This window comes from Syngnathoides biaculeatus, chromosome 14 (genome assembly GCF_019802595.1).
Source record: "Syngnathoides biaculeatus isolate LvHL_M chromosome 14, ASM1980259v1, whole genome shotgun sequence".
NCBI classification, from domain to species: domain Eukaryota; kingdom Metazoa; phylum Chordata; class Actinopteri; order Syngnathiformes; family Syngnathidae; genus Syngnathoides; species Syngnathoides biaculeatus.
In genome coordinates this window covers 1,171,487-1,188,510 of record NC_084653.1, presented here as the reverse complement: position 1 = coordinate 1,188,510, position 17,024 = coordinate 1,171,487, and the positions used below count along the sequence as shown (strand labels likewise).

The following is a 17,024-nucleotide window of genomic DNA, read 5'->3' as shown; positions in this document are numbered from 1 at the left end:
CTTTTGGATCATGATCCTGCTGAAGTCCATCCTCGTTTCACAAGATGTTTTGACTGACACCTTGGCAATGAGACTTTTTAAGTCTAATTATGATAGAACCAGCTGATATCCATTTGGATTGACAAAGGGGCTGGATTGCTGTTTGATTATTGACAGATTTTTAGATGTTACGTTTTTCCACAACTTTTTGCTGCGCGCTTTATCCAAGTGTTATACTTTTTCTCTGAGTCATTTCGGATTGTGCCACACAACTTAATTTCTGAAGTTACATAGCATACAAATAGTATTCAGATCCACTAAAATTTTCAGATATATTGCAGCCATTTAATAAAATCATTTTTATTTTTTTCTCATGAATGCGCACACAGGACCGCACACTGACATAAAAAAAATAATTGTGGAAATTTTGAAGATTACTTAAAGAAAAACTGAAATATCACACAGCCAAAAGTGTTCAGACCCTTTACTCAGTATTTAGGAAAAGCACCTTTTTGAGCAAATGAAGCCATCATTTATTTTTTTTGAATGATGCAAGTTTTTTTACACTTGGATTTGGGGATCATCTGCCATTCCTCCTTGCAGATTGTCAGAGTTTGGTCCGCATTGACGGCATTAAAGTTAGACACATTTACAGTGAGCGTTGGACTCCACCAAGGCATAGAGGAGGTCCAGTTTGGTGCCCTCAGTATGTCTGTTGATGTATGTTTGCCGTTGATGTGATTCTGTTGGCTTCATTAAGCCATGATCTCCAAATCTCTCTGCCGTTGGCAACAGAGTATTAAGCAGCTAAGATGAAAATCAGTACCTCTAAATCTGAGACCATGGTTCTCAGTCGGAAAACCATGGTTCACAAGTGAGTGAATAATGGAGCAGGAGATCAACAGCTGGCTTGGTGCAACATCCATAGTTATGCAGACTTTGTAACATCTGGTTACTGTTGTGGTAAAGAAGGAGGTAAGCAGATAGGCGGAGCTCTCTATTTACCAGTTGATCTATGGTCCTACCCTCACCGATGGTCATGAGCTCTGAGTTGTGATCGAAAGAACAAGACTCTGGCCAAAAGTAGGTGAAATGATTTTCCTCTGCTGGGCGTCCAGGCACTCCCTTAGAGATAGTGTGAATAGCTCTGTCATCCATGAAGCTGGGCCTCTCTGTGTAAAGCTGGTGTTCCTTCACATTGAGAGGAGCACGATGAGCTGGCTGAGGCATCTGATTCAGATGCCACCCGAATGAGGTTGTTCCGGGGACCTCCCATCAGAAGACCCTAGGGTTGACCCAGGTCATGCTGGAAAGTCTTCGTCACTCGGTAGAACTTAAAGTTGAAAAAGTACACTGACGGGTTTACCAAGCCAAGAATAAATGAAAACCTAAATTTTTTGGTGATAAAATTGAACAGCATATGGCTGACAAGAAATAACTGGTCTCACTTGAGAGAGGGATGACTTCACACTGGGGGCAGCTGGGTAGTCCGACAGGATTACCAAAGTAAGTGTACTGCACTTTTACACAGTAGCGCTGTCCCTCCTTTAAATTGTCAATGGACGTAGATGACACAGCATCTCCATATGCCTGTTGAATAGTAGAAATTTGTAAGTTTATTGTTATCCATGAAGAACAATTTTTTTTAAAAAATCCAATATTTTTAAATAGCCTGATTGATAGCAAGAGGGAAATCTACGTAAATACAGTAACTGAGTACAAGTATTGTATTACAATACTTAAGTACAGTAGATTTTTCAGGTATCTGTACTTGATTTATTTTTCTGCCGACTGTTTAATTTTATTCACTTTAAATAAAGATCTGAACTTTCTCAACCCATTTTAAATATGAACTTGTTACTTTCGAAACCTCTGAAAAAAATTTGCGACAGCACACTGTAAAAAGTACGTCGGAAAAGCGGAAACCAGAAGTACATGAGCCAAGCACATCATAAACATCATCGATACGAAACTATGTACGGCAACGCTAAAATGGTAGGGGCAAAGTTTCCGCACATTCCATGATTGTGCACAACAACAGAAGGATGCCTGAACATTGTTCTGCATACAGTTGAACACATGTCGTACAATCACACCAAATGACCTCCCAGCTGGGATAACCTTTCACAGTAAAGAATATTGTTGGCTCTTTTTTTTACTTTTGTAGAAAATTATCTTGTTCAAATCTGGTTTGCTGGCAATACATGTCACATCTGAACATTAATTCCAACATTTATTTGTCACTGCGAAGTCACTGATCGTGTAGTGGTACACACGCCTGCCTTTGGTGCAGGCAGTGTGGGATCGATTCCCGCTCAGTGATGGTGTCACTATCTGCCCTGCGACTGGCTGTCGGCCAGTTTAAGGGGTAGTCTCCCTTTTGCCCGAGGTTAGCGAGGATAGGCTCCAGCTCTCTCCCCGGATAAATGCAGAAGGGTTGTGTCAGGAAGGGCATCCTGCGTAAAAACTGTGCCAAACAAATATGAGCGTTCATCTGAGATTACACGATGTGGCGACCCTGTGGGATGAGCCCACAGAAATACATACATACATTTTTCCACTGTGAAAACAAAACTGTAAACCTGTTTAGACTGTGGGCTAACAATTATTTGAAAGAAATCTAGTTTTCTATTAATAACTGTGAACAATGTAATTTGACGAACTTTATTTCAATAGAAATAATAGAAATAGGTGTTTGTATGTTCATTTTTCGTTTTTATTTTTGTTTAATTTGTCCATTGTATCCTCCCAGAGAAAGCATGCTCATCTGGAGAGATACAGTACATAAATCTCAGTATTTTATTATTTGGTTGAAAAATGTAAATTTACTTTTTTACTTAAATACATTTTAAGTGTGTCTTTTTGTACTCTTACGGAAGTGGCTTCAGTACTTCAATACCAGAGTTGTTTTTTTGCACATGTATCAGTACATCCATCCATCCATTTTCTTCACCGCTTATCCTCACGAGGGTTGCGGGGAGTGCTGGAGCCTGTGTATCAGTACATTTATGTACTAAATGCCTGTACTTTTGACATTGATAGAGTTGACAGACAGTAACTACCAGTCATCCATTGTTGTTACCACCATTTGCATTTTCTCATCCCACCACCTTTTCCACCCATCCATCCATTTTCTTTGCTGCTTATCCTCACAAGGGTTGCGGGGAGTGCTGGAGCCTGTGTATCAGTACATTTAAGTACGAAATACCTGTACTTTTGACATTGATAGAGTTGACAGACAGTAACTACCAGTCATCAATTGTTGTTACCACCATTTGCATTGTTTTCTCAACCCACCACCTTTTCCCTTTATTAATTTTTTTTGCATTCATATTAATCCGACAACTGTCTTACCTCAAGTTCTCCATTTTTTCCAAGGTAAATCCTGTGTTTTATGTGGTCCCCTTCGAGAGCCACCTCACTGTTTCTACTTAAATGAACAGTTAAGAACCCAGGGCGTGCCTTCAGGCTAACATCAGGGCTACATGGGTGACCTGCAGGAAAAGGGAGAACAAATACACTGTTGCTTGGACATCAGAATTGATAACATGAGCTCTTGAGTACATACAAAAACATAAGTAAGGTTCTGACACAAACCGACTCCCACTTTATAGTGTGGAATGGAACCCGGCTGACAAATATATGTTCCTCTTTTTCCATGTGCTGCTAATTAGAAAGCTCCTCCTGAATTTATTGTGAATCTCCATGTACAGTAGTCATTTAAATTGTACACATCACTAACCTTTGAGGTGGGCCTTCCTCAAAACCATAGGCCATTGACAGACCAAACCCAAGATACATGTAATTTCCTGTTTAGCTGGGTTGACTTTTGCATGACACCACACTTTTTATTTTTACTCTTTTCTAATACGTTTTCCAGTCACAGAGTATACATGTACTAATGTAGCAGACTTGGGTATGTACACAATATCGATTCAGTACCCTCGGTGTCAATAATATAAAGGGAAACAAATATCCCAAAAACAGGAAAAATAACAATACTTCGTTTTGTGGGTGGGTGGTGGGGGACAGACTACACATCATACGTCTGACTATTTTACTTGCAAAAATTGTTGTGGGCACCTCCTTAGGCTCTTTTTTTTTTATTTTATGTTTTTTAAATACATAAACAGCTTGTTAGAATGAAACAGTGGTTCCTACATTGACATGCTTCAAATCTGCTCAGATCTCAAATATATTGTGGCTTGTCATTTTTTTTTTTTTTTTAAATCAGTTTTTTTCAGATGCAATGACAAGTAGGATGGAGAATCAGCATTCTATTCATGCAGCGAGAGTTGTACTGCGATACAGTGCATTGTTTTTATACAGGCACTGTGATTCTTTATATTATGATGGATATTTATTTAACATTTGAGACTGACACTGAACTTGCCAACTGCAATAAAAATACAGTGAATACTCATTTAACACCGGTTCTAGGTAAAAATCTGTGATAGACTATATAACAAAGAAATAATTGAATATGCTGTAGGTTGAACACTCCCACACATTTTAAACCCATTTCGACTTAAGACAGTAAAACTAATTGCAAGCATAAAATGCATATACCCGAGCAACTGCACTGTACATGCATTTTGCCTTAAAGGGCATGGTGTGGTGTGTGTCTTTGTGTGATTGTCTGGGGGTGAGCTGTTGCTCACAGCAGCTTCTGAATGAGTGTGTGCAGTGTGTTTTATTGCTTCAGAACTGTTTAAACTTACACTAAAATGTATGTATATAACCTCGCTGGAGTAAAACTTATTCTGAATTCACAAAAAACTGTTCATAGCCAACATATCATATCTTAGCCTTCACAATTAAGGTAAAATAATAATCGTATCCAGCAAGCTGGAATGATTTCAAATCAGATTTTTGCCGTTAAACAGTCAAAATTAATGTGCAATCATGTTTTGCAACCCATCCATCCAACCATCCATCCATTTTCTGAGCTGGTTATCCTCACAAGGGTCGTGGGAATGAAGGAGTCTATCCCAGCTAACTTCAGCCAGGAGGCTTGGCACACATGAATAGTTTGCAAGCCAATTGAGGGGCACATAGAAACAAACAACCATTTGCACTCACAATTACACTTACGGGCACCTAGCATGCATTTTTTTTTTTCAGGAGGAAACCGAAGTACCCAGAGAAAACTCACAAAGGCACAGGGTGAACATGCAAACACCAGATGGGGTTAGGATTTGAACACCGATCCACAGAACTTTGAGCCAAATGGGCAAACTAGTTGTCCAACCCCATCAAAAATTACTAAATTACTTGGGTTTTTGGCTGACTACACACACTGTTGGCTGCAAATCCTTCCAGTATGTAACTGAAATAACAGGCCTCAGTGTTGTTCTGAGTGACAATGGTATTTTGACGTAAAAACAGGAACCTCGTACTTACGACTTACAATCAAATCTAAATAAAAAGCCTGAATCAGAATCCGCTCTAATGCCCAAGTATATATCAACGCAGAAGGAATTTGTCTTCGGCAGTCGGTGCCGCCCTGGTATGACATTCAGAACAAAACAAACAAACTAACATGAGACATGAGGAACTATAGTATTCCTGATAAGAGTCACAGTTGTGATGCAGTCTTCTTCATTTAGAGCAGTTAAGAGTGTGTCAACGCCCCACATCATGTTCAGCTTATACAGAGTGCCCTTAACCGTTTGCGGTTCACCGTTATAGACCAGTGCAATGACAATTGTGCAAAGAGAGCAGCAGTGAGGAATCAGTTTTGGGACACATCTGGTTATTTTTGTTAAAGTTTACGATATATTGTAATCCCACCCACATCTATGAGTTATTTTCTGTGAAGCGCTTCTCGATGTTCCTTTTGTAGGCCTTGGCATCTTTGAGTCCTCTATTCAAGTCAGCTCTGGCAGTGCTGTACTGTGCATTGTCTTATCACCTGAAGATGGCGCTACAGTGTCTCTGGAGTACCTGAGTTTCCTGGGTCATCCAGGGTTTTTGGTTGGGAAAAACACGGATCAGTCTATTGACACTTACAGTGCCTATGCAGTTGTTGATATAAGAACAGTATCTGTGTATTCCTGGAGCTTCTGGTGTTCAAATACAGTGTGTGAAAAACATTCATTGTCATCAGCATTCTCAGGTCACGTTGTAATTGCCATTGTTTGTGGCCTTGTCTGAGTATGGGGATGGATGTGGGGGTGAGGGGCATGCAAATATGGCCGGATCCAGCAAGATGGTAGGGGGTGTGGGTCTGTATGTATGATTAATGTTGGAGTACACATGATCCAGGGTTTTATCTCCTCTGGTGGAACACTTCACACACTGGCCAAAGTTGCCTTGAAACACGCTTGATTGAAGTCACCAGCAACAATAAACATGGTCAGGTGGGCCAGGTGCTGCTTGTTTACAGTCGTGCTGTTCAGGTTGACAGGTACAATTTACTTTTGTACACACAACTTGCTTACCTTGTCTGCTGCATGCTTCAACGAGTTCTGAAGTCAGCTCGTGCCTCTGTGCTTGGACACCCAGCATAACACAGCCATGATCTGCCTCTGCTTTGGTGAAAGTGATATCACAGGAAGTGATATTCATCCGCTTGCAGGTAGGTACGTCTTTCCAAGGATTAGAGTCAAAGCTGAATTAAAAATTAAGAAATATTAGGGGACTCAGACTATTTTTCCCCTACAATCACCTTTGTTTAAGAACTAATTAGATATCAGAAGCACAACTATTACATTTTGAATCACGTTGTATACCATGCTAAGTGTAAGCATCAGAGAGCATGATGGAAAAGTTCATATTGACATTTTTTCCACCATTCAAAACAGGCAATGAGTTCGATTGTAGGCCTTCATCACCACGTACAGTGGTGCCTCGGTTCTCAAACACAATCCGTTCCAGAAGGCTGGTTCAAAACCAAAACGTTCGAAAACCGAAGCACGTTTCCCCATTACAATGAATGGAAAATGAAATAATGCGTTCCAAGCCTAAAAAATAAAGTGATTTTTTTTTAGCTTTTCCTGATAATAAACTGCATAGTAGAAATGCATGTATAGTTTAAATACTTTATATAATCAAATCATTTAAGAAATACATCATCAGACGACATCTCCTCCCTTCCTCGCCAAGACTGTCCCCAGCTAAATGCTGCTCGTTCAGAAAAATAAGAAGCAACTTTTCGACTTCCTCCAAGATCTGTGGCCTCTGCTTGGTCAACACTTATGCTCCTTTAGCGACATCACTTGCTTTGAGGGCATCCTTGTGTTTCAGAATGGTGCTGATCGTCGATTTCGCCATGCCATACTTCTTCGATAGCTCAGAAACACACACACCAGATTCGTGCTCGGCTATCAAATCCTTCTTGAAGTCGACAGTTTTACGCACCACTTTCCATTTTTCAGCACCACCAGTTCCACTTGCCTTCTTTGGTGCCAGGATCGGGGATTAATGTTGCTCAATTTGAAGAGAAAAAAATACTGGGAAATGTCCGCAGCCAGAGGCGTGTGCGAGTCCACTGGATGCGCCACACGCGTTACGTCCTTTCCGTATTTTTTCAGGGGTGCGTTGGAAAGCACAATAGTAAATCGTCATGGGTCAGCTGGTCGGAGTGATGACCAGACTTGACAATGGACTATGACAGGAATAGCTCAGGAGTTGGTTGACATGATGATGAGGAGAAAAGTTGCTATATTGTGCATCCAAGAGAGCAGGGAGAAAGGTAGTAAGGCTAGAAGTTTAGGAGCAGGGTTTAAATCACTGTACCATGATGGGATGGTACAGGAGTAGATGGGAAGAGAAATAGAGTAGGGGTTATTAGGAAAAGCTTGCTAAGAATGTCTTGTGAAAAGACTTAGATAGAGTGATGAGGCTGAAATTTGAAATTGAGGGTGGTATTTATAATGTGATTAGTGGCTCTGCCCCACAGGTAGGATGTGACCTAGAGTTGAAAGAGAAATTATGGAAAGTAGTAGATTTAGAAGTTCTGAGCATCCAAGACAGAGAAAGAGTTGTGATGAGTGCAGATTGTAATGGACATTTTGGTGAAGGAAACAGGGGTGCTGAAGAAGTGATGGCTAAGTATGGCATCCAGGAAAGGAACTTTGAGGGACAGCTTGTGGTGCAAAAAGGATGGAAATGGCAGTAGTGAACACTTATTTCCAGAAGAGGCAGGAACATAGAGTGACCAACAACAGCGGAAGTAGAAGCACGCTGGTGCATTATATTTTGTGCAGACGATGCAATCTGAAGGAGGTTACTGATTGTCAGGTAGTGGTAGGGGAGAATGTAGCTTAGTACCAGAGGATGGTGGTGGGTAGGGAGATTAAGAAGACAAGGGTAGACCAGAGGACCATGTGGTGGTAGCTGAGAAAGGAAGAATGTTGTGCGGCCTTTTGGAAAGAGGTGAGACAGGCTCTTGATGGACAGGAGAAACTCCCGGTAGTCTGGATTACTACAGCCTAGGTGATCAGAGAGACAGGTGTGTCTGCTGGTAGGAAAGGGGAGAAGGAGACTTGGTGGTGGAACCCCAAAATACAGGAAGTCATCCAAGAAAAGAGATTAGCGAAGAAGTGAGACAATGAGAGGACAGAGGAGAGGTGAAAGGAGTACATTGAGATGCGACGTAGGGCAAAGGTAGAAGTGGCAAAGGCTAAACAGGAGGCAATTGACGACATGTACACCAGGTTGGACACGAAAGAAGGAGAAAAGGATCTCTACAGGTTGGCCAGACAGAGGGATAGAGATGGGAAGGATGTGCAACAGGTAAGGTAAGGGTGATTAAGGATAGAGATAGAAATGTGTTGACTGGTACCAGTAGTGTGCTAAACAGAGGGAAACAATACTTTGAGAAGTTGATGAGTGGAGAAAATGTGACGGAAGGAGGAGTAGAAGAGCCAAGTGTGAAGGACCAGGAAGTGGCAATGATTAGTTAGGGTGAAGTTAGAAAGGCTCTCCATAGGATGAAAAATTGAAAGAGAGGTGGCCCTGATGACAAACCTGTGAAGGTATGGAAGCAATTTGGAGAGGTGGCTGTGGATTAGTGGGGGAGAACATGCCTGAAGAACGGAGGAAAAGTGTAATAGTTTCCATTTTTAAGAACAAAGGCGATGTTCAGAGCTGTGGGAACTTTAGAGGAATAAAGATGATGAGCCACACAAGGAAGTTATGGGAAAAGTAGTGGAGCCTAGACTCAGGACAGAAGTAAGTTTCTGCGAGCAACAGCATGGTTTCATGCCTAGAAAGAGTACCACAGATGCATTATTTGCCTTGAGGATGCTCGTGGAAAAGTACAGAGAAGGTCAGAAGGAGCTTCCTTGTGTCTTTGTAGACTGAGAGAAAGCCTATGACAGAGGACCAACAGAGGAAATGTGGTACTGCATGTGGAAGTCTGGTATGGTGGGGAAATATGTTAGAATAGTAAAGGACATGTATGAGGGCAGCAAAACAGTAGTGAGGTGTGCCGTAGGTGTGACAGAAGAATTTAAAGTGGAGGTGGAACTGCATCAGGGATCAGCTCTGAGGCCCTTCCTGTTTGATCTGGTAATGGATAGGCTGACAGGTGAGGTTAGACTGGAATCCCCTTGGACCATGATGTTTGCAGATGATATTGTGATATGCAGTGAAAGCAGAGAGCAGGTGGAGGAACAATTAGAAACATGGAGGCATGCACTGGAAAGGAGAGGAATGAAGATTAGCCGAAGTAAAACAGAATATATGTGCATGAATGAGAGGGGTGGAGGGGGAAGTATGAGGCTACAGGGAGAAGAGATAGCGAGGGTGGACAACTTCAAATACTTAGGGTCAACATTCCAGAGAAATGGTGAGTGTGGTAAGGAAGTGAAGAAACTGGTCCGAGCACGTTGGAACAGTTAGCGGAAGGTCTTTGGTGGATGAAGGGCAAAATTTATAAAACAGTGGTGAGGCAGACTGCAGATTTGAAATAGACACGTCCACACCACGCATCCACCAAGCCGCACCACCTTCCACGCCACCGTTTAACATCCATGAAAGCGACAGCTCTACAAACAAAAGATCAACAAAGCGCCAGACCTTTTCTGTCCCCATCCTGCCTCAAAGTCTGCGCAGACCAACTTGCTCCTGTCTTCACAAAGATCTTCAACAGATCTCTACAAATGTGTGAAGTACCAACCTGGTTCAAACGCTCCACCATAATACCAGTCCCCAAAAAAGCTACAGACTTGTTGCCTTGACATCTGCGGTCATGAAGTCCTTTGAACGCCTTGTGCTGGACCACCTAAAAAGCATCACATGTCCCTAACTGGATCCACTGCAGTTTGCCTCACGAGCTAACAGGTCTGTGGAAGATGCCGTCAACATGGGTCTGCACTTCATCCTTGAACATCTTGACAGCGAGGGTACCTATGCAAGGATCCTGTTTGTGAAATTCAGCTCTCAGTTCAACACAATCATCCCTGATCTCCTTTCCTCCAAACGTCTCCAGCTCAGCGTCTCGCCTGCCATCTCCCAGTGGATCTCCAACTTCCTGACGGGCAGGACACAGCAGGTGAGGGTGGGGGACACCCCCTCCTCCACGCGTGCCATCAGCTCCAGGGCACCCCAAGGTTGTGTCCTCTCCCCTCTGCTCTTCTCGCTCGACACTAACGACTGCACTTCGTGGCATCCGACTGTCAAACTCCTAACTGCAGCTTTGGTGTGGTCAACATAACCGAGCGTTGAACACTCTAGAGACTGTGGAGATGATTGTGCACTTCATGAGCCATCCTTCACCACAGCTGCCCCTGACGCTGTCCAACTGCCTTGTGTCGATCGTCGAGATATTCAAATTCTTGGGAATTATAGTCTCAGAGAACCTGAAGTGCGGGACAAACAACTCCATTATTAAAAAAGCCCAGCAAAGAATGTACTTCTTGTGGCTTCTGGGGAAGCATGGCCTATCAAAAGAGCTGCTGAGACAGTTCTCCACAGCGGTTATCCAATCAGTACTGTGTACCTCCATCACAGTCTGGTTTGGGGCTGCCACGAAAAAGGACAAACTCCGACTGCAGCTGACAATCAAAACCGCTGAACGGATCGTCGGCACCACGCTACCCACTCTTGAACTTGCACGCAACGCGAACTAGGTTCAGAGCAGGGAGGAGCCTTTTGAACCCTCCACATCCTGGCCACCAGCTCTTACAGCTCCTTCCATCGGGACGGCACTACAGATTGATGAAAGTAAAAAGTAGCAGGCAATTGAACAGTTTTTCCCTCTGGCAATTATGTCATTAAATTCTTGATCGGCGAACCTACTATTTTTCTGCCATGTGCCATGTTAGGACACTCACTCACATCCTGCTGGTCCAATCTGTATTAGTAATATAGAAATATTTTATATTTTGTTCACTTTAAACTGCTCCTTTTGCATAATTGACATTTGACTGGTCTGGTAAGGGCGCTCTGTACAAGCTTAACATAATATGGGACGTTAACACACTTACCTCTTACCTGTTCTAGATGAAGATTTTACATCTTGCGTGACTCTAATAAGGAATAGTTCCTAGAAAGACAAATGCCTCTTATTCTTTGTTCTTGTTGCTATGGAGTTCCTTGTTCTTTGGGATGAATGAATGTCATACCAGGGTGGCACCGACTGCCAGAGAAAAATTCCGTGTTTTTACACAATTGGCCAATAAAGCTCATTTTGATTATTTGCTTTGAGGAGGCGGAGAAATATGTTAGAATAGTACAGGACGGCAGCAGAGAGTGGTGAGGTGTGCTATAGGTGCGACAGAAGAATTTAAATTGGAGGTGGGACTGCATCCGTGATCAGCTCTGAGCCCCTTCCTGTTTGCTGTGGTAATGAATAGGCTGACAGATGAGGTTAGACTGAAAGAGTGAGGATCCGGGGAGAAGAGATAGTGAGGGTGTACGACTTCAAATATTTGGGGTCAACAATCCAGAGCAATTGTTATTGTGGTAAGGAAGTGAAGAAACGGGTCCAAGCAGGTTGGAACAACTGACAGAAGGTGTCTGGTGTGTTGTGTGACAGAAGAGTCTATGCAACGATGAAGGGCAAAATTTATAAAACAGTGGTGAGGCCGGCCATGATGTACGGATTAGATGGTCCAGATGGAAAGAGATGACACGCTGTAGCGACCCCTAACGGGAAAAGCTGAAAGGAAAAGAAGAAGAAGAGCAGAACTTTAAAATCTGTTCTAAAGCTGACTGGAAGCCAATGCTCGGACTTTAAGATTGGAGTTATATGATTTGAACACTTTGCTCTGGTCAGAACCCGAGTTGCACCATTCTGAATTAGCTGCAGCTGTTTCATACACTTTTTGGGGAATTCAGTCATTAGACCATTACAGTAGTCAAGTCAAATTAAGATTAAAGCTTGGACGAGCTTCTCCTGGTCTGCTTTACAAGCCGTCACTCGAGATATGTTCTTCAGATGGTAAAAGGCAGTTTTAGAGATTGATTTGATATGACTGTTGAAAGTCAGGTCAGAATCAATAAGAACACCAAGGTTTTGGACTTGATTTTTGTTTTTTTAGGGAGAAGGCTCTCACATTTGTATACGTCATGCGCAAACTGATCTTTACTCTGCAGCTTCACATTCAGCTCATTCGTATGTGAAAATATGTCCTCAGCAAACGCAAAATCACAAAGCCAGTTCACGTTACTCATCTTGGGAAATTCATCGGATTACCCCATTGTTGTTGAAATACTTTCCTCTGTGCAGTAGCCACCTGTTCTTGCATTGACAGTTTGTGAGCATAAGTCAATATCAGGTGTCACTTTGCTTGGTTGCAAAGTGACATCTGATATTGTACTCTTTAAAAAAAAAAAAAAAAAAAACAGGTTTTTGGCATATGAGACACACAGCCGTTGATTCGACTTCTGTGAATTTTTTTTTTTTTTTGTCCTCCTTATTAAATACTCGGCACCGACAGTCCACTTCTTTCCTTTGGTCCGCTCATTTTTACAGAAAGGCTCAAATGGCAAAGGAGTAAGTAAGTAATAAGAGTACACCACGCTTGGACCCGTTTCTTCACTTCCTTACCACACTCACCATTGCTCTGTATTGTTGACCCCAGGTATTTGAAGTCATCCACCCTCGCTATCTCTTCTCCCTGGAGCTTCACTCCTCCTCCTCCGCCCCTCTCATTCATGTGCATATACTGTTTTACTGTGGCTAATCTTCATCCCTCTCCTTTCCAGTGCATGCCTCCATCTTTCTAATTGTTCCTCCGCCTGCTCCCTGCTTTCAGTGCGGATCACATCATTTGCGAACATCATAGTCCATGGGGATTGCAGTCTAACCTTATCTGTCAGCCTATCCATTACGACCGCAAACAGGAAGGGCTCAGCGCGGATCCCTGATGCAGTCCCACCTCCTCCTTAAACTCTTCTGACACACCAACGGCACACCTCACCGCTGTTCTGCTGCCCTCATACATGTCCTGTACTATTCTAACATATTTCTTCTTAACATATTTCTCCGCCACACCAGACTTGCGCATGGAGTACCACAGTTCCTCTCTTGGTACTCTGTCATAGGCTTTCTCTTGGTCTACAAAGACACAATGTAGCTCCTTCTGTTCTTCTCTGGACTTTTCCACGAGCATCCTCAAGGCAAATAATGCATCTGTGGTCCTCATTCTCAGCATGAAACCACAATGTTGCTCGCAGATACCTACTTCTGTCCTGAGTCTAGCCTCCACTCCTCTTTCCCATAACTTCATTGTATGGCTCATGATCTTTATTCCTCTATTGTTTCCACAGCTCTGAACATCGCCTTTGTTCTTAAAAATGGGGACTAGCACACTTTTCCACCATTCTTCTGGCATCATCTCTTCTGCTAAGTGTTCTATTGAATAAGTTGGTCAAATCTCCACAGCCACCTCTCCAAATTGCTTCCATACCTCCACTGCTATGTCATCTGGACCCATGTCTTTCCATTTTTCATTCTGTTCAGTGCCTTTCCCCTTACTAATCATTGCCACTTCCTGGTCATTCACGCTTGCCTCTTCAACTCTACCTTCTCTTCCATTCTCTTCATTCATTAACTTCTCAAAGTACTCTTTCCATCTACTTAGCACACTACTGGTACCAGTCAACATATTTCCATCGCTGTACTTGATGACCTTTACTTGCTGCACATCCTTGCCATATTTATCCCTCTGTCTGGCCAACCTATAGAGATCCTTTGTGCTTCTTTCCTATCCAACCTGGCGTACATGTCATATGCCTCTTGTTTAGCCCTCACCACCTCTAACTTTGCCATACGTTGCATCTCAATGTACTCCTTCTGCCTCTCCTCAGTCCTCCCCATGTCCCATTTCTTCTTCGCTAATCTCTTCCCTTGGATGACTTCCTGTATTTTGGGGTTCCACCACCAAGTCTCCTTCTCTCCTTTCCTACCAGAAGGTTTTTATAAGCGGACCTCTCCCACTTGTACGATCGAGAGATGAACGTTTCTCGAGGCTCCGTCAATTGAAAAGGTGGTTAAGCAAAGTGTGCACTGCACGATCCGTGAGTTGCATTGGCTTTTTTGGGAGCGTAAAAATCTTTACAAAGTAGACGGTTTCTGTCTAAAGAGACAAGGGGTTAAGTTATTGGGTGTCAACATTTTCTACTGTGTGCATCATTCACCGCCCTGGGAAGAAAATGTTTACAAAAATCAAGGACAAATGGATCCAGTTATTCCCAAACAATTGGAGGAACAAGAGATAAGGCAAGACAAGGTGCACACAGATTCATCTGCATCATCCAATCAGATGCGCAAATGACAAATGGAATGTATCAGCACTTTAAATCTCCCACACCCCTTTCTGCCCCATTGGAGCCACCCACACCTCAGAATTTCCCCTCTATAACGACCACATCCAAACAATCTACAGTAGATGTTGGCTTCCCTCCCCCACCCTGAATGCAATGTTAGGTCTGATGGATAGGATGAAGACTATTGTCAACAATGTAGTCCAGCCCATACCACGCCAAGATCTTTGGTTGTGATTATCGATTTTCTATAGAACAAAATGTTTCTACCGAAATTCTATAGAAAGGTTTGAAGACCAGAAAGTGGCACAGTGCTTAATCTCAAATTTCTATAGAATTTGTGCAGAAAATTTCTGAAGTCGCATAATAAAATCCATTAAGTATTTGTTACAATATATAAATACTGTCATGATTGTGGAGATTTCAAAATAGGGCAAGTCCATCATGTAAGACAAGCCACTATTATAAAGCCTACATCTTGAAAAATTAGAAACCAGCTGTCAATGTGCTGAAGAGGGCATTTTCACAAACCTTCAATCACGAACTAATTGGCCAACAGACCAAGGAGAAGTCATCTGACCAAATCCAGATTTATTCCACAGTTTTAAAGATGCAGGTTGTGAAAACCACTCAATCAACTGTATTTTCCCCCATTACATGTTGAGTACCAACATGACCAACAAAAATAAACAGCATTTTTTCAAGTTTGAGTATCAATGTTTGCAGAGGTACCCCACACGAACATTTCCAACTTTTCTGGGGATAAATTTGCATGTTTTGCTTGCCAACAGGTGCCGGTGAGTTGTATCCTGATGCAGTTGACTGAAGGAGAAGAAGACAAATACGTCATATCCGCTAATTTGGAGGAGCCTCACTTGTTGCACTCCATGTGTGGACTAGGAAGCCTCCAGAGTTATCCTGCTGTGAAAGCAATAAATAAATGTTTTCCACACACCACCTCAGGTGTCTGTTGTGAGTAGTGTAGGGAATGCGCTAGAAAGGGGTGAGTCCGGCATGTTTTCGCTTTCGGGGGGCTTTTATGGTTCATTTCTAGTCAGCTAGCTAGCTGCACATTAAAGGCTAGCTAGCTAGACATGCCTCGTGGCAACACCCTAACTGCATGCAACAACCCGTTATTTTAAACTTTTCTCTGTTTAAAACCTCGATCAAAACATTTCGGTAAGTATATATTTTTCCCAAACTACTTCATTTATGTTTTATTTGTAATTATAGATGCATAAGTGAAATATGAAGGTGATATGTCCGCTCGCACTGTTTTTTAACGCTCACAAAAATGTTGGGCGCATTCCAAAATCAGTGAAATTGCTGGATATGTTGCTTTGTATACAATTACATGCAATTGTAATAAAAATAAATGCAAATGGTAACAGTCAAGGTACCAATGAAATGTCATTAAAATGTGTTGAGAAACAAAAAACTCAGGACATTTTGAAGATCCTAATTAACCGGGAAGGTCGCAACTTTTTGTTCTTTTCTATTGTTTTACCAATACCATAATTAGTCCATATACTCAATCTTTAAATGGTCATAATTTTTAGGTTATTTGAGCTATTGAGATAATTTAAGTAAGATTTTAAGGGGTATTCAAAGAGTTCATTTTCTTAGCTGCTTATCCTCACGAGGGTTGAAGGAGTGCGGGAGCATATCCCAGCTGTCAACGGGCAGGAGGCAGGGTACACACTGACCTGAACTAGAACATGTGTAATGAAAAATTTGGTACTTACATTAATATATTGACCTATTTTACAGGCAAAGCTACCTTGGCAAATCCTCCAAAGAAAAATATGTTCATCTTGAGCGGTGCGCAGTTTTAGTAGATGGAATCTTCCTTCTCAACCAAATATATCTGAAATATCCTGAAACACAAACTTTGGCCTCCACCATTGAAGATATATATTCAGTCTAATTAAGGGTGCCGGCTGTGCCAATTGCATTTATAATTAATCCAAAATATCTGTTCTTTTTTCAGCTAACACAAGTGGGTATGGTACTCACCCAACTTTCTTGGGGCAGAATAAGACTGGTATAGTAAAAGTGACCAGTAAGTTATTTTTCTCATTTGTGGTACAATCATAAATGGCATGTCTTATTTAAATCTCTCACTGCATGCATATCAAGTGTCATTCATTGATGTAGTTTAAATGTATAATTTGAGATGTTTTGTTTTAATTTTTCATGAAAATATTAATATTTCAAAGAGTTAAGGAATTCAATGAATTGATGTCATGACTATATCTATCGACTTGTCATTGATGTGATATTGCAGGTCATGGTTTATTTTATTTACAGCTCCAAAAATCTCCAGT

General features: G+C 42.0%; 1 protein-coding gene across 8 annotated transcripts in view; it reads right to left on the bottom strand.

Moving 5' to 3' along the window:
* The window catches only part of LOC133512470 (uncharacterized), a 69,191-nt gene that overhangs the window by 23,916 nt on the left and 28,251 nt on the right, over nucleotides 1-17,024 (bottom strand). For all 8 annotated transcript variants that reach the window (XR_009798199.1, XR_009798200.1, XM_061842146.1 and 5 more), the window contains exons 3-5: nucleotides 6,423-6,592; nucleotides 3,334-3,473; nucleotides 1,428-1,569 (exon numbers count right to left, since the gene is read on the bottom strand). Coding sequence is in view for 6 of the 8 variants with exons in the window: in XM_061842146.1 (XP_061698130.1) it covers nucleotides 1,428-1,569; nucleotides 3,334-3,473; nucleotides 6,423-6,592 (452 nt within the window). In the remaining 2 variants the exon portion in view is untranslated. The remainder of the gene's footprint in view (nucleotides 1-1,427; nucleotides 1,570-3,333; nucleotides 3,474-6,422; nucleotides 6,593-17,024) is intronic.